Source organism: Lepidothrix coronata, unplaced genomic scaffold (genome assembly GCF_001604755.1).
Source record: "Lepidothrix coronata isolate B3197 unplaced genomic scaffold, Lepidothrix_coronata-1.0 Scaffold32, whole genome shotgun sequence".
NCBI lineage: Eukaryota > Metazoa > Chordata > Aves > Passeriformes > Pipridae > Lepidothrix > Lepidothrix coronata.
Genome location: NW_016690212.1, coordinates 3913805 through 3931825, shown reverse-complemented (window position 1 = coordinate 3931825; position 18021 = coordinate 3913805). Strand labels below are relative to the sequence as shown.

General features: G+C 41.9%; 1 protein-coding gene across 1 annotated transcript in view; it reads left to right on the top strand.

The window, feature by feature from the left end:
• The first annotated feature begins 208 nt into the window (after positions 1-208).
• The window catches only part of SLC2A13 (solute carrier family 2 member 13), a 151980-nt gene continuing 134167 nt past the window's right edge, over positions 209-18021 (top strand). The window contains exon 1 of the mRNA XM_017811546.1: positions 209-761. Within this exon, the coding sequence (XP_017667035.1) occupies positions 209-761 (553 nt within the window). The remainder of the gene's footprint in view (positions 762-18021) is intronic.

The window sequence follows — 18021 nt, the reverse complement described above, 5'->3', positions numbered from 1 at the left end:
GAGCGGCGGCAACTTCCCCTCAAGTCCGCCCGGCGGCGGGGAGATGATGCGACCCGTCTGAGCGCGGCCCGAGAGGGGCGGGCGCGCCGAGGACAGGCAGCGCCGGCAGCAGCGGCAGCCCCGCCGCCGTGGTCAGAGCAGCCCGGCAGCCGCCCGCCTCAGCCCCCTGCCCTCCCCCGGCCGGGGCGGGAGCCGCCGCGGCCGTCCCATGTCCCGCAAGGCCAGCGACAATGTGGAGTACACGCTGCGGAGCCTGAGCAACCTGATGGGCGAGAAGCGGCGGCGGCAGGCGGACGGGTCCGCCGGCTCGGGCGCGGCGGCGGCGGCGGGCGAGCGGAGCCTCATCGCCGCCGAGTCCTGCTCCAGCCTCAACAGCGCGGCGTCGGGCGGCGAGCTGGAGCGGGCGGCGCGGCGGCAGTTCCAGCAGGACGAGACCCCCGGCTTCGTCTACGTCGTGTCGGTCTTCTCCGCCCTGGGGGGCTTCCTCTTCGGCTACGACACCGGCGTGGTGTCGGGGGCGCTGCTCCTCCTCAAGAGGGAGCTCAACCTGGACGCGCTGTGGCAGGAGCTGCTCGTCTCCGGCACGGTGGGCGCCGCCGCCCTGTCCGCCCTGGCCGGCGGCGTTCTGAACGGGCTGTGCGGCCGCCGGCCCTGCATCCTGCTGGCCAGCGGCCTCTTCACGGCGGGGGCCGGCGTGCTGGCTGCCGCCCGCGACAAGGAGACGCTGCTGGCGGGACGCGTGGTGGTGGGGCTGGGCATCGGTGAGTGCCGCGCCGCCCCGCCGGGCTCCCTCCCCGGGGGGACCCGGCTCCTGCCCCGCCGGAGGCAGAGCTCCCCCGGGACAGGTTTAACCGAGGCAGAAATCCACTCTTGCTGTGGGGCAGCCCGCGGGCAGAAGGCGAAGTGGCCCCTGGGGTGTGCGGGGCGAGGGGGCTGGCGAGGGGAGCGCTTGGCTGAGCCAGGTCCGGAGCGGGGTCCGGTGGCGATCGCGGCGAGGTGTGCAAGAGGGCGGTGTGTGTGTGCTTGCCCTACTCGATTTTACTTACAGGTGGTGTAGTCCTGACCCTTTTTTGGGAGAGTTGTCCCATTTCTGTACGAGGAGAATGGTCTCGCATCCTTTCTGCGATTTCATCTTTCTGGTGGTCTGTCAGTGTCAACAGCGCACACCGCAGGCTTTGCATTTGAAGGGGTTTTGGGAAGTTAGGGGCGACGAGGAGATCACGCCTATCTTTCCGAACTGTAAAGACCTCCCTTCGGGTTCCCTGGTCAGCTTTGCTTGGGCACTTGGGCGCTAAAGGAATGCTTCTGGGACAAAATGAGGTAGTAATCTCTCTGGTCTAAATGAGATGACACTTGCTTTGGAAGGCTTTGGATTTCATTAATGGCATCCTGAACGTGAATTGCTGCTCTTTGATTGCCTTTCTATATGCATTGCATAACTTGCAAAAGCAGTAGGTTCGGGTAAAACTTTATAGTTGTTCCAAAGAACTTGGAGTGACGGCTGTTTCCTCTAACACATGAGATTGGTTTCTGTGCTAGCTATGTCCTAAATATCCTCTAAATTTTGGTTGCTCTTCAGCTTCAGCTGCCATCCTGTCAGGCAGTAATCTGAATTATACTCGTCATCAAAGATGGGCTGTATGAAGTTAATCAGAATCCTGGGACTATAGTAGGTATTAAAAAAAAGGGGGGGAAGAGAGAAGTGAATCTTTCTTATTGTGATCTTGCAACCCTTTCTATGTAAAAGCATGAAGACAAACTGAGAATTAAGACTTTTTTCCCCTCTAGTTAGCAAAGTTCTGTTTCTTAGCCATTGAATAAATATTTGGATCCTCTGGCTTGTTATAGACACACTTGCTGTGATGCGATTCATGGTTTTATTAAGGAAAAAGTTAGTGAGTCATAATGAGGGCTGTCAGAAATAAAATTGACTCCGTCTGTGAAAGGACTCGTGCTGGTTTTCCTGTACAGTAGGGGACATCTTCAGGTTGCAGTTTACCTATCCCAAGCTGGATGGGTTTTCTCATTTTTTAAATGCTACCTCTGTATTATTTTTGTTTAATCAAGACTTCAGACTGCAGAATATTGATAACATTTGTTATAAAGTTCAGTAGACAAGAATACTGAATTTCACTATGAAGTGGCATAACAGGAATTTTGATGGCAATATGTAGTGCATATATTTAGTGGTAGATAGTAAAAATATCAAATTTGACATCTTTTTGTGTTTCTAAAGCTTCTCATGTTCTTTGACAGTAACTGGTTACACTGACAACTTCAGGGGGGGCAGAGAAAGGAAAGGGATGGATGGTTTGCTTGACTCCCCTTTATGTGTGTCTTGTAGAGACATACACAGACATGTTGGAATTGTTTTACAGTGGTGCAAATAAATGACACTGGTATTGTTGGAGAGATATGAGACTTGGGGCTTAATATAGTTAATATATAAATCACAGAAATGGAAATTGGGAGATAGGGGTTGTTCTTTTGTGCAGCCGTAGATCTGTTGTGTGGTGTGGGGAGAGCAGTCTCTCTTTGGCCTCTGTCCACATCAGGGACAGAGGTGGTGGTTCTGTTGGGGCTCTGGAGAGCTGAAGAACTGAGATATTTTCTGAGGACTTTGGAGCACAGAGACACTCTGTGCCTTTGTGATGTTTTCTCCTTTTCTTTTAATCAAAGATTGCTCTTCTTTATGTGATGGAACATATGACCAGAAACAGAGCTTTGCCTCGAATTGCTGTAGTGAAGCATCACAAGAGACTCTAGGAATTGCAGAGTCCAATGCTAACACAGTTTATTTTACAGAAGAAAAAACCCGTAGTGGTTCAAAGCTGTTCTCATATAGCAAACTGCAACAATCTCTACATTGAATTCCCCACTAGAGGGAGCCTGGATAATTTCATGAAGGCATTAGAAATTGGAACTTTTTCTTTCATATCTTGGAGGCTTCTGACTGTCATTTTACTGCCCATAGTGACCCAGAACTTCCTAATGTTGATGTAAAGAAGTCTGCTTAGTAACATGACATTTCAGTGATAGTGTGAACTGCTAAAATGTGAGGGTGCAGTGGTGTGGTGTTATGAATGCTTTCCTACCTGAAAACCAGTAAAAACTTCTTGACTGTGTATAATTTTGTACATTTTTGAGCTCTCTTTCCTGTAGCTCTCTGCAAATTGCCTATCAAGAGATCCGCTCCAGAAATATGTGTTTGCTTGCATTTAATAAATGAATTACTCTGTTATGGGCAGTACTGTGGTGCTGTAAAAGCAGATGTGGTGGTTACCTATGGGACTTCCCTCTGCCCTTGCTGGTACAGGGTGGATCTGTGTTGATTTTGTCCATTTGAGAAAAGGGCCATTTTTCTTGTGACTGTGATTTATAAAGGCCTACAGTTAAATTTTCAAGGATGAAAACCACAGGATATATGCTGAAATGAGGAACATCTCTCATTTGTCTGTTTTGTCCATTTCTTACAGTTTTCTGTAAAGATGTTTTGAGATGAAAAACTGTCCTTTTTAGCAATTATAGAAAGAGATGTTTCTGGAAAATAAAGACCTTCTCTCAAGGACAACCCCAAATCCTCTTTTATTGCAAATGCTGAATATATTTTTATGGTGGAAACAGATATATTCCCCTTCTCTCCCACCTTCCCTCGTGTAAATACAAAATATAGGCAATGCATAACAAGGGAAAATGTATTCAGCATGTGCTTAGAATATCCTTAGATCTTTTCAGGTCTGAATTTCTGAATTCATGACAATTCCAGGCTAAATGGCTTAAGGGCAAGGTTATAGCCATTATTCCCTCCCACCTGCCCCTTCCTGAGGGTGTCCCTGACTCTTTTTGTCTGAGCCAGATGTCAGGAATGCAGCATTTGAACAGATATTCATTGGAGCACACGTGAGCAAAATTCAGACATATGAGAAATTGAATTGCGTGTGCTCGGTAGCACTTTGTATGAGCTTAGCCAGGAAAAAAATGTCATTGGACCTTCTGCATCTGATAATGCTGAAGGCCTCAGCCTGTTGCTGCAGGGTGCCCAACCACACTTGGTACAGGATTGAGGGTCAGCATAGTTTTGCCCTGTGTTGGCTGCTGTAGTTTGTGTGCTTGACAGGAAAGCCGCGTCCTTCACTTGGCTCATCTTCGGTCTGAGGCCTTTTGGCCTGAGGTCAGGCCAGAGCTGAAAGACATGAACAATCATTAGCTGGATGATTAGATTCTCCTGTCTTGTTTGGCATGCAGAATAAATGGTGCTCAATTAATGATCAGCTTTTCAGTGTTTTGTTTTCTTGCTTAGGCATTGCTTAATGGACACGCTACCCAAGCATGGTTACTTAGGACTACAGTATGTGCATGTTACTGGGTCTGCAGTGAAAAAGGGACCTGCCTGGTTAGGTGCCTTATCTTCTCCTTGACCCCTGTCTTTGGTATGTCTTCACAATGTGAGCCTCCTGCTCAGTGCTCGCTTTGTGCTTAAAGTGTCTGTAGGTTTTGTTTGGTTTTTTTTTTTAAAGGCTGTATTTGAGTGTGACATATGTAGTGTTCCTGGTAGCATCTTTTTAGTACATATGTAGGTCATTTTCTGAGCAGAGAAAACAAGATTGTATGCAGAATTAGACAGGAGTGAAAAGCGCTGGCATATGGTTCAGGGCTCCCCTGGTGGGACTGCCTTCTACTGACAGTAAGGTTCAATAGCAAATAACAGCAATAACCAAATTTAACTGAAGGACTTGGATCATATAATACCAGCTCTGTATTATGTTTCCAGTGTTAAAATAAAGGTCCACCACATCAGCTGGACTACCAGATGCACTGTGAAAATACTGGAAAGTAATTGGTATGACCTGTTGCCTGTGAAAGGTGAGGATACATGTGCTGGGTTTTATTATTACTTTTTTTGTATACTACTGAGCTTTTTCAGGTGATACATATTTTTATCTTGGAAAAACAGATTAATCTTCTCATTCCCCTTACCTAACTCCCCATGGGAAGCTCTAAAGCTTCAGTCTGTTTTCATAACTGAGTGTCCATCAGGTTTTTTCAAAGGAGTTTACAGCTCAGTACATTTTAGAGTCACCCTCAGCCGCCAAATATGCTGGGCTGCTTCTGACAGATGCTTGTAATTTTCAGTCCAGAGTTTCATAGGCTATTTTTTGTGCTGGAGACAGTGGTTTGTTAATATAAGCTGGCAGTAGGGATGGAGGGGAATGGAGAGACAAATTGCTGGGTTGTTGGAATCAGCTCTTTTACTGTCTCTGCCCAGAGGTGCTCACCCAACTTTCCAAGGTCTAAAGCTACTGACGTTACTGTGTGTGTACAGGATTGAATCTCTGTATTTTAAGAGCTTAATCTGTTCTTGTGCAAAAGCATCTGGAAGGATACATTAGCTTCTGACTGGAGCTGTGATCTTGCAGGGTACCAGGATTAATTTAAGATGAAAAACTGTATGTTTTGAAGTCTCCTCTAGTTTTGTGTTGGACAAGATACGCGGTGCTATGCTCAGTTTGCTGTCATGTTGACAAGCGCTAATTCCTTTATTGTTCTTAATAAATCTTAATTAATAAAACTTGAAATTGTTTTTCTAAATGATGTCTCTAAAACATGGGAATTTTGTGAAAAAGTTTTCCCTGTACTTGGTCAAACTGTTCTATCAAAATGTAGTTCCTGTTGTATTTTAAGTATTTTTGTTTATTTTGGAAAAAATAAAAAGCATCCATTTCATATGTGACATAAAAATGAAATTTTTATGATCTCCTTACTCCTGCTAAAAAGGCAACTTGAAGGAAACTTGCAGTGTTAAACACAAGTGTTTCCTTACCTAGCTTGAAAAATTCATGTGGACACTGTATGTGGGCTTATTTTCAAACAAGGGACCAGTGGCATCCATTTACCATGATGCTGAAGATAGCAAATCATTCTCCTGGAATTCTTAGGCTTTCTGATGTGAAGCTTGGGAAGAGCCTGGGTCTGCACTGAAGCTGCTGAAAGCCTAAAGACAGTGACTGCTGGAAATTAGGGGAGCAGAGAAACCTTTGTTTTCTTTTTGCAATGATTATGCCTGTGAACAAGTATCAAGAGAAGCAGCTGTTAATTATAGTATAAAATATGGTAACAGGGCTTTGGATGAGTGTGTAGCCATTTCACTGCTTCAGCTAAACTCTCTTTCTGTAGGTCTTACGATGCACCTTGAATTCAAACTCTTCTAAAATACGTTTTGCATATGCTAATTGTAGAAATGAAGGGTTAAAAACACATTCCTGTTCTTTCAATTTCTGATCTTCTTCTGTTTTGTTGGCAGATTTAGACTGGTTTTATGAAGGTTTTATTCAAAATGCCTGTTCTGAAGGGGAATTTTTTGTCCTTGGTTTCTCATTTTGACTGTTTATATACCAAGTCACTGAAGTTGGGTTTCTTGGCTCAGACAGTCTGTCCATCCTTCCTTCAGAAGTCCCTTACAGACGTGCTGCTGGTGTGGATGAAATGCCACATGGTGACCTTGGAGCTCCCCACAGATCTATCTGGGTGTGGATAGGCCACAACATGCTTTCAGCCATGGTGTTAGCCAATGTGTTCCCACTCCTGCCTTGGGTTGTTCTATTATTGGACTGAATAGCAAGGGTGCCTTCCTTTCTGCAGCTGGGGACAGACTTCTTTCTCGTGTTCCTCCCCTTCAAACAGCACATTCTTTTTTGACTTCCTTGTGTGTGCCCTGGTGGTTGCTCCTGGGTTGACTTTCATTGAAGTTCTGCTGTCTCTTTGTGTGACCATGTGTTAGTGAGCTCAGACACAAGTAGTTGTGTGGATTACAAAAAAAAGGAAAAAAAAAAGGTGTATGTTTATTGATATGTTCAGCTTTTTACTGTGGGCTTTTCCTTTAGTTGTCCTTCAGGGGTCTTTCCCGCCATCCCCTGGAGATGGGTCTTTCAGTTGTGTCTATTCAGGATATGTCAACCCAGCCTCTCTACTTGAACTTTTCTTCCCCCCTCCTTTATTTTTCCACTGTAGTTCAGCAAGGGAGCAGCTCTGTGGAGGAGGTTTGTCTTCTGTGGCTAATCTGAAAGTCTCCTTGGTCCTCACAGAGCTGATGTTTTCCAGGAGCACCTGGCACTGACCTTGGGGCTCATTCTTTGTGAGTGTTTTACAGCAATAAGCGAATTCTACTTCTGCTCCTGAGTGACAGGACTATTTCAAGGCAAAAAAAAATTTCCAGGCAGTGTGGAGAAGCCCAGTGATACCTGGTGCTTTTAGCACGTGGGCTGACAGGCTGAACAGTCTTCAGGGAGAATTGGGATTTCTCTGGGAGGCAATTGCTTCAGGCCTCAATTCTGGTCTCTTTTCAACCCTGTGTATTTGGGGAGGTCTGAATTTTCACAAGCCTCATACCAACTGGTAGCATTGAGGAGCTCTCTAACCTAATGAACAGTCAGCCAAGGACATGCTCAGTTGTCTTTGAGGCAGGAGTGATGTGGTTGTCAATCTCCACAGACAACAGACACAATAACAGGAGATGCCAGAAATGGTGGAGGACCTGCTGTGTAAACAAAAATGTGTATCTAAAAATAGAGTCACCTGGCATTGCACATATTTTCATAGTCTAGACAAAATTAAATAGCTTTAGAAATCTGTACCTTAAGTGGGAGCCCTATGGCAAGTGTTTTCAAGCCTTTTCCCAGAAGCGGGAGTTTCTGCAGGCTAACCTGCAGAAACAAGAAGTAACAATCCTTTTGTTTCCCTTTTTGTTTGTTCAGGAGCCTCATGTATGTGGTTTTCTCCACTGTTGTTTTCCTTGCAAGGGAAGTAAAACCAGTAATTGTGATTTTCATGTGTCTATGGACATAATCACTTTGGAAAAAGATTGTTTTCTGACAACTGGAAATATTAGGTATGTCTTTGTGTTTAGCTACAGCTCTTCTACTGTGGTGTCATACTCTGGAAATACAGGGGAATATATTCCAAGTCGGAAGAGCAGAAGGGCCCGCCTGGGGTTACACATGTTGTACTGCCCATGCTGTGAGGTGTGTGGCCTTGTAAATAGGGAACATGTTGTGGTGAGCACTGCTCTGAGAAAGATTTACTGAAGTGATTGCTGGCATGTGCCAATGGAAAAAGGTTTTTAATTTTTGGTTGTTCATAAGAAGTTCTTTTCTGTTCCTTCACTTAAATATTTGTTCTGTGCAAGAACAGCATAGAAACCCTACAAAGCCTTGAACAAGCTACCTTGCTTGGTAACCTCTGATCATTTTCTAGGTATGTTTTTGTAGTTTTAGCACTCCTACTCTTAGTTCACCAGATAAGGACTTTGAACTTAGGCCTACTTGAAGGCACCAATAATTTGAATTTTAAATCCATCTTGAACTGATTACATCCCTAATGAATAGTTGGTTGTAGGATTTTTGAGTTGAGTTGACTGTTGGCTCTTTTTGTGTTCTCCAGCCTGTCGGTTGTTCCTATCTGACTGTCTTTTTTCCTTCAAGTTGATGGTCATAAAAACGTGAAGGTGACCTTAGCAAGTGTCATTAAATGACTTCATGTTGTTAGGGCTGATACATTGCTGTCAGAGCAGTGCCATCATTCATAAGCCATCAATCACATTTATTGTAATAGAAAAAAATGTTAGGTATTGGTAGTATTTGAAAACTATAGCAATAATCTTGATTCATGCCCTTCTCTGAACTGCCTTCTACAGTTCAGTCAGGTCTTGCTTTGGCATCTGTCCAGCTTCTGAGGGCAAGAGATGAACAGATCTACAAGTATTCCTCCTTTTCCCTGGTGCAGTACCAGAGCAGAACTGCTGGGCCCAGAGGATGAAGAAGGGAGAAGGAGAGCTAGTGCCATCCTGTTGTCGTGCCTTGTGGTGCAGTTTAGCCTCCAGCTGGTGGAAATGGGCTGCTCCTGTTCCCATCCCTCTGATTTCCTCCCCAGAATTATCATTAATTTTTGTCCAAAACATGTAGTGGTACTACAGTAGTTGGTAGTTATCTGTGATTCTGTGGGGTTTTTAACCAATATTGTGAAAATTCAAGCAGTATGGCCCACTAGCTTTTTACAGCTTTAATCCTGGAGGAACTTGCAGTACTTAACCTGGAGAAAATAAATTTGTTGATTTACTCTTTCATCAGCTGCACATTCAGAAACGGATGGGCAATCAGGATTCAGTAATTTTTTTTAGGAAGAGTTAGATGATCCTGATGCTGAAGACAATTAACTTCTGAGCCTGTTGCAATTTTTTCTTCTGCTGTTGTAGCATAGGCTTCATATTCCACCATTCAGTTGCAAAAATTATCAGGAATTATGGAAGGAACAGAAAACTACTATTTTAAAGATGCCTATAGAAAGTTGGAAGCAAAAGCTGTGTATTGAAGCTAATAAATATACTTAATAAAGTAGTTATTCCCGAGATTTTGATAGGAAAAATGGTAGATAACCAAATATATTGTGATGAAAGCCATGACAATGAGACCAAAGCAACTTCAGAAACCTAGAAAGATAACAGAAGCACAGAGCCTACGTGAGGTGTTGGAGACAGGGAATGTTTTTGCTACCTGTTTGAACATCTAACTGGGAACGGGGAGAGCTGGGAGCCCAAGTTCTGGTATAGCTGATGGAGGATGGTATACCAGAATCCCAAAGTCAGATAACTCGAGTCAATGCTAGCACTCCTTTGGAATCTTTTTGTCCAGCGTGTGATAGTAGGAAAGAAATTCTGCTTCTTATGGCATTTTTTGCTGTTCCTAGTTGTATGAGGACTTACTCTGCCTAACTGTTATTTTGAATTTACTTTTCTATTTGTAGCTGCCCACCTAGGAGGTTTTATTTAACCCATAGATTAAGGGAATACATAATCCATATATTAAGGAGATAAAATCCTAGGGACTCGCCATTAAGTACTTGCTCTCTAATTTGGTTAATTTTTTTTTTTTAGGGTTGTTGGTTGTAGCTGTGATGGATCATGTAGAGTCTAAAATCTGAGGAAGGCAGTGTGGTAATGAATGAGCTAGAGCACAGTGAGCATGGAGGAAGTACTGGTTAAGTCCAAAGCTGTGTGTACTTTAAGCATGCACTTTGGCAAATATTGGCATATAAGTGACCTTTTTTGTTTATTCACAGGTCCTTGGTTATTGGACTGTTGAGGTCAGTAGTAGCTATGGCAGCACAGGAATGGGGAATCTGCCTGAGGGGAAAAGGTAAGTCTGGTTTTATTCACTATGGAGTTCAGCTAAGTCTTTTGCCTCATAGATTCCCCGCTCCTGCATTAATCATAAGCACTGCTGACCTCACCAGTCCAATTCACATTGGAACAGCTTGGTACGAATGGAAATCCAAAGCCACCTGTGCAATTTTAGGATCTTGAAGATAGAGGTGGAAAAGTCAAAATGTTGTACATAGGCATTCATGACGTCTTAGCCTAGGAATTCAATCACTATGATAATATTTTGAGTTAATAAGTTGGGTCTGGTTTTGTGCTGTATGTAGTTCTTGGGTAAGAGGAGTAATAAAGCACAGATCCTTCCTCTTGTAATGATTGACTGGCGTGTTCCTGGAAAAAATCATTGGTGCATGCAGCAGAAATGTGGGCACACATTGAGTAGACCATTACACAAATAATGACAACTCTTTTAGTTTGTGGGAATGTACTAAATTCTTTTCTAAAATTCTTTACTAAATTCTTTGATAGCTTGGACGAGAAGATACTGTTTATAAAATAGTACCTGTTGGGGCTGGGCAAAATAGTTGTTTGTACCTATGCTCTGTGTATGCTCTGTGTGATTTCCCCGTGCATCTTACTGTCCTGCAGGTTCAGGGCTTCCCTTCAGCTCCTGACCCCTCTCTGCACATTTACTAGCTAGGTTAAACAAAATATTCTCATATTATCTTCTGAAAAAGCTGTAGTTTCAAGGCATATTTTTTACGTCACGCTCTGTTATTTTACTTTCCTTTGCATCTGCTGGTGGTGACTTTAAAGTAAGAAGAGATACTGTTTGTGTTTTGGCTTTGAATCTGCTTACTCTGTCCCCACCTACTCCTTCCCTTCATTCAAGTGCTTCTGTTGTATCAGTCTGCAGAGCCTCTGCCTGATTCAAAGTTAATTGCTTTGCCTGACACCTAAGTACTGCCTGGGCTATTAATCATTATCCTCTTAGATGTGGAGTGTTCCTTTGCACAGAAGGAAACAGTGCTCTGATCTTGTAACCCAGGAGTGTTCAGATAGCTTTTCCTCATAGCTCAAGACCAATAGGGTTGTTCTCCTCTGTAATACCAGTTGGATCTTCAGCAAGATCTGAGCCTGCTGTTTAGAATAGCTGCATTTAATCTATTCAGAAGTTAATTCTCAATAATTCACCCTGTAGTGGTAAAACTTCTGAGGGACTGCGTGCATGTTTTCTGGTGTTCCTTACCTAGAATCTTAACCTGTTTCTGGCTGACTTAATAGAGCCTCTGCCCCTGGTCACATGATCCCTTATATTTTTGATCCCTGAGTATGGATTTGTGTGTGTGACTTTTAGATGAGTAGTTGAGGCATAAATCCCTCTGGCAGCTTGCTGGTTGGATGTTGGCCTGCCTGTTAGCCTGCTGTCTCAAGCTCTGGTAATTCATTCTGCTTTTCTTCCTAGAGACTCTTTCCAGGATACATGAAGTGAAACTGTGCTTGTTAAGTGTGATGAGGACTTCTTGTGAACTACTTTGCTAAGTCAGACTAGTCAGTTTTTCATTTTATCTAGATGCAATGGCTTATTATCCCCAAGTTTCCCCTACAAGAGAAGCTCATTTGGACTGGGTTATAGGAAGACTACAGTTCTTGCACTGGTGCATAGAAGGAGGAACTGGAAATGTGTGTGCTAAAGTAGCACTACTTGAACCTCAGTAACTCATCTGCCGTACTTGTCTTTCCTGACCCATGTTGGTGAGAAGGAATGTCTGATCCAGGCCTTCCAGACAACCACATTGGGGAGTAGGAATGCAAACATCCGGAGAAGTCTGTGTATGTGTGCATGCACAGGAAGAATTGAATAATGAAATAAAATTATGTTGGTGGATATTTTAATTAGGAGTTGACTGTATTTTTGTGGTGAGAAAAAATGAGATTGAAGGTGAATGTGCAAGAGGGTACTGTGAACCAGTTATGCAGATTTTCAGGATTAGGGTGTTTGGAACAGATTCCACAGCTGTGCTCTGGAGGACAGCAGAAGGTATGAAGAAGTTCACTGAGGTATGGGGCTGTTCTTTCTGCTTCTTTATTTTTTTTTTATCCAGTGGGAATATGCAGCACTTGGGTTAATCCTTTCTTTTTTGTTAAATTTTTATCAAGTAGGGATGTATGTTTCTTGACTTAGATAATATGGATTTGTATGTTTTAATGCCTGCACAGGGTAACTAGTTTTCATCTGTGCTGTGGCAATGAGCAAGAGAGAGAGCTTCAAGAGGCCTGAAGTGGTAGATCTGGATATCATACTGAGCTACAACTGCAAAATGTAACTTTAGGCAGATTTTCTAGGGACGTTTAGAAGACTTTTAAACTGATATTTGAAGATAACACACATCATATTATTTATTTGTTAATACTTATATTTATCTTCTATGGTATTTTGCCTACAGCAATGCTCTCTTTCTTGCTTAAAGTAAATGATTCAGCTAGTTGTAGTAAAACATAAAAATGCCTGTGTGTATGCTTCTCAGTCTCGCACAAATATGTTCCCAGTGTCACTGAATCATCCAGAAGCAATGCATGGCTCTTTATTTGGATTTCTATTTGTCCTACATTATCAGCACTAAAATATATGTATCCCTAAAGCAATAATAGTTTGAGAAGTGTTAGGTTTATGTATGCTTTTCACAGTTGCTCTGAGTGTTCTTTGGTTTGGATTTCTATTTGTCATGGATTATCAGCCACTAAAATACATACATCCCTGAAGCAACAATATGCCAGGAAGTGTCTGGTCTGCTGCATTTCACTTCCACCCTTGTTCTGTGTGTTTTATACTCTGGAAATTTGTCCTGTTACTGGTTCTGTAGTCATTATTTTATAAATAATGGTAGCTTTTGCCACTGCAAATACCAGATTGGATTGCCTGTTCTAGGTCCTGGAGCCCATACAGTTTGCTTGTGTGCTCTAGAAGCAACTAGGACACTATTGCAAGAAAAAGAATATTGTTTCAAGCTGATACAAAGAACTACAGACACGTAGCCTTGAACACATCTTGCCATAACATGAAGGTTTTTTTGTGTTATGTAGTTTTGCAGCCTCAAGCTTTAATTACAACAATTCCTATGTTAAAATAAGTTAAATACATGCATGTGGTGGTTTCATTTTGCCATTCAGAAGGCTTTCTAACTTTAAATACTGCAATGAGGGTGGTGAGGCACTGGAACAGGTTGCCCAGAGAAGATGTAGATGTCCCATCCCTGGAGGTGATCGAGGCCAGGTTGGATGGGGCTCTGAGTAACCTGGTCTAGTGGAAGGTGTCCCTGTGTGTCTCATGGCAGGTGGGTTGGAAGTACATAATCTTTAAGGTTTCTTCCAACCCAAACCATTCTGTGATTCTGTGAATAAGAAAATATCTGTTGTACTGTTGAAAGACCTGACTTGCACAACATTGAGATCCCAAGTATCTGATGCACTTTTCCTTAGTAAACATAAAACCAGTTCAGTTATTCTTGAATTTGTCACTTTCTGGCATTTGGATCATCAGGTGACTGTTGTACTTTATGCCTCCATTTTTCCTTCTGTAAGGTGTAACTGATGTTTGCATTTTCAAAAGGTTTTCTTGGACTTATTTAAAAACAAATAATAATCTTTATTTCTATCAGTCATACCCTGTTCAACACTGCAATTGCTCTGAATGCACTTCATATTCTGATTTGCAATTTCTTAGGTAGTTTCCTCCAGTCAGATCTCTTCTGTCCTCTGTCCCTCCTTGCTGTGCGTTTGGCCTTCAGACATGCAGTACTGTTGGTGGTACCAGTCAGAGAAATCAGGCCTCAGGAAAGCCCGACAGTCAAATCTTACTGAAATGCAGGTAAATTATTTGTTACAAATAACAGTTAATGGCTGTTACATAATTCCCACTTGGCTTTGTAACTGTAGGTACTTATATTTAACTGGAAGTGCAAACCATGCATTGATAGATACATATATATATAAAAATTGTCACATACTTGTCATTGCACAGAAAAATTGCCTAAAATCAACCCACTTCTAAAAGCATTCGAAGATGTATCTCAGTGGAATAATGTAGGCTTAACTTCCAGAATGTAATGTGACATGCTGTATCACTGACTGCTTATTGTTCAGTTACTCCCACGAGCCTATTCTGTACTTTACAAGCAATTGGCAGAAGAATCGTTAAAGGACTTTGCCACTAAATGCTTTTGGTAATTTATACCTAAGCTTGAATTTTCTGATATGGTGTATTGAAACACTACTCAAATGGTCTGTACGTATTAGCAATTAAAAAGTCCTTTGAACTAAGCAAGGAGAAGAGTAAACTCAGAGTGAGCAGTTGAATGTGGATGTGAACTTGACAGTATTTGAAAGGTGGATCTGAAGATAATGAGCAGTAGACATTTAAATTGCTGGAGGCACACACTGCATTGGAAGCACAGTCTGTGGGAAGTTTTTGTAGCTGTCATAGTATTGTGGTAGGTTACAAGTGTTAGGGAGGGGGATTCTGTTCTTGAGGAAGTCATCTTTGGTAGCAGGAAGAGTAACATTCTGCTAGGGCAGAGACTTCTTCCCAATGTCATCTGCATATAAGCCTGTCATCCACATGTGTGTTTTGCAATGGATTGTAAAATTTTATGAGGAAAATACTGTGGTTTTATTATTTTCTTGCTGCACACAAGTATAAATGGTACTAACTGGGCAGGTAGGAGGGGGTAGTGAGTAATTCAGAGATCCAGTCACCTATGAGCTGTTTTGTGCTTCATTGCCTGTTCCTAGTGCTTTATTAGAAGCTATCACAACTGGTTCCTTTCCTACTCACAGTTACTTTATTAGTGCTCAGTTTAATGATTCTTCCTCAGTGGGTAATTAATTCTTCCTTCTGATGCTGCTCTCCTGGAGCATTGTCAGTAGTCCCTACCTTTTGTTTTGAGAAATAAGAAAGAGGAAGTACACCAAAAATGTTTTTAAAGTGTAAATAAAGTAATTATTTTTACTTTTCATTGAAAATTTAATTATATGTAACTGAGTTTTACATAATTGATGTTTCAATTAAATCTTGCTTTATGAATTTTAATTAAAACATCAGGTGAAATGTGATCTAGGGAAAATCAAGACGGGAGACATTAATTATTTCATAGTGTTTCTTTGGAAAGAGTCCTGTGAGCATTCAGAGCTCCTTCTGTGCTCTGATCTTTGGATTTACATTTATCCTCAAATAGGGAAATTTCTTTATAAATTTTTCTCTGTGGAAGTGGTGTAATGCTAGTGTGTAAGTGCAGAACTTGCAAAGTTTGTATTTCAGAGAGATTTTGGATTTAGTTGTGTTTCTTGGTGGTAGCTTGTGCATGAATCTTTTCACTTAAAGCTTGAATCTTAAATGAGAATGTCTTGTCACTTCGAAGGAGGATGTGGCTTCATTTTTAACTGTAAACCTTTCAGTTTTAGGGGTGGAATCCACTTCTTAGTGGGGACAGATATGAAGGAGTTAAATTTATAGGAGACTTTCTGTAGTAGCTGTGCCTCAAGTACAGAAAAGCTGGGTCAGTTAGAGGCTGGGGGACAGGAAACTGAACCAGTGGAGAATTTAATTGGCTGGTTTGTTATCTTGCAGGTTACACTGATTTATTGCAACTTGTGTAGTGCAAGTCACAGGAAAAGCAGATTTTATCTTTAAAAGGATATTTGCTGCATCTGTGTTAATTGGAATAGGACTGTCAGATATGCTTTTTTAATTTTCAACTCCTAATTTTTTTTAAAATTTCTTGTTTTCAGTTTTCTCACTGAATAGGGGCAACAGAGCAGACTGCTGGGTAGGAGAATCAGTGCAGTGTACTGAGTTACAGAAGGGTGCTTCAGATACCCATCTTTATTTCCTTTTAATCTTTAGATTATCTAGAGTTACCAGGATCTTGTATAAATTAACAAGAGAACATCATGGTGTTTGCCCAGCTTTCACCGTGGGCTGACCTGGAGCTCTGCCTGAATCCTCCCCTGCTAACATGCCTGGAGAATGAAAAATAGGGCAGGAAAGAGCTCCGCTGCAGGGGCTGTGCTCTGACCTGCAGTTCTTGCATCTGTTTGAAGAAGCCCTCTTACCAGAATCACATCTGTTGTTTGGAAGATGACTGTCCATTACAATGCGTCTAGAGCACTGCAAATTGTCAAAAGCTGAAAGTCACGAGCAGCATTTCCCAGGAAGCTCTTTGGCAGTCTATTTCCCTGACGAAATTTAGCAGTAATTTCTTCCCACCTGCAGCATCCACCTACTCCTGGTTAGCTGAGGCTTCCTCAGCTTTTTGTCCTTTAGATGTTGGTAATGGAGCAGTTGATCTGTTCCTTTTTTTCCTTTGGCACTTGACACACTACTGTCTTGCTTTTTTTTTTTTTTCCCCTGCAAATGCAGCAGCTTCATTCTTCACTTGTAACATGTCCTTTTTGTCAACATGAGCCACTGATGGAAGTAAATATGCACCAAAATAGTTTAAAGTAACCTTGTATCTCTTGACGGCTTGAGTATTACACCACGAGTCCTGTAGTTGTGATAGTCTAGGAGAGCAGTCACGAGTCATTGCTGTGAGTAAACCTGTGCAACCTCAAGTTCAGAATTGGCTTATCCCTCGACTAAGAACAGTCTAATGCAAGATCCTTGTTGTAATACTTAAAACCCTCTCTGAGATGTAACCACTTTACTTGAGAGATCTTTAGCTGGGATTCCTCCAGGTGATGTTCTCTTATTACAGCTGCATTGCACTGGCACTGATCAGCTGTTATTGCATTGGTAGCAGGGAAAACTCCAGATCATAAGGAGTAGATTCATGAAAGCTAGACATTTAAGCTGAGCTGCTTTTCATAAAGCAAGGTTGCCTTAACCCATGTGCACTAGGAACACCCTTACTCTTCCTAGCATGCAAAACGTGTGCCACAGAAGGTGTCTTGAGGGAGAAGTACTATATTGATTTCTACCACCACCCACAACCTCCACTACTGCAAATATTTTCCCATATGGTCAAAAAGATGTTTTGTTATCTCTATATGGATCACTTGTGTTTGTAGGCACAAGCTTGTTTGTGTATGAAACTGCTAGTATAGAAGAAAACTGAGCAATCACTGTGACTTGTATATTTTCATTAAAACCGCAGCTGTATTACTGTCATGAGTCCTACTTGCATTATAAAGATATAATTGAAACTTAGGTTTTAAAATCAAGCCTTAGGCTGTAAAAGGCTTACAAGACTTTTGTTTATTTTTTAGAGCAATAGTTATAAAACCACAGAACTGGTATGTCTTCCTACAAATCATGATGTTTCTTGCACAACTGGATAAATAAATGTAGTAATTAATATAAAAATATAGTTCTCTGTGTTGATGTTTACAATGTATTTACCCATGGCAAGCATGAAATTACTGGGAATTATAAACTAGACAGACAGTATTTTTATGAATGGCTTTCCTGAATAGTGAATAAACTCATTCAATGTTATTTTTTTTCTCTAAAATACTACGTTTGCAATGAGATCAGTCTTTCTAATTTTTATTTTTAATTGCAAGTGGTAGGTAAGAAAATGCATTCTTCTGCTCATCTTCATCTGAAGCTTCATGTTTACAGTCAGTTGCTGGACTTCTGGTTAACTCAATGAAACCTAAAGCAGTTTACAGAGAAGTTAGCCAGTGTCATTGTTTTAATAACTGCACTTGTAGAAAGAGGCACGGTTGAAATCAGTTTATGTCTTAGCTGAAGAGGGCTTTCAGGTATAAGCTGAAGGCATGCTCTTAGCTGAGCTAAAGTTTGGCTTCCAAAGCTTGTTCATGTTTGCACAGATACCAGTTCTCTTAGAATTATTGTAAGCTGGGTAAAG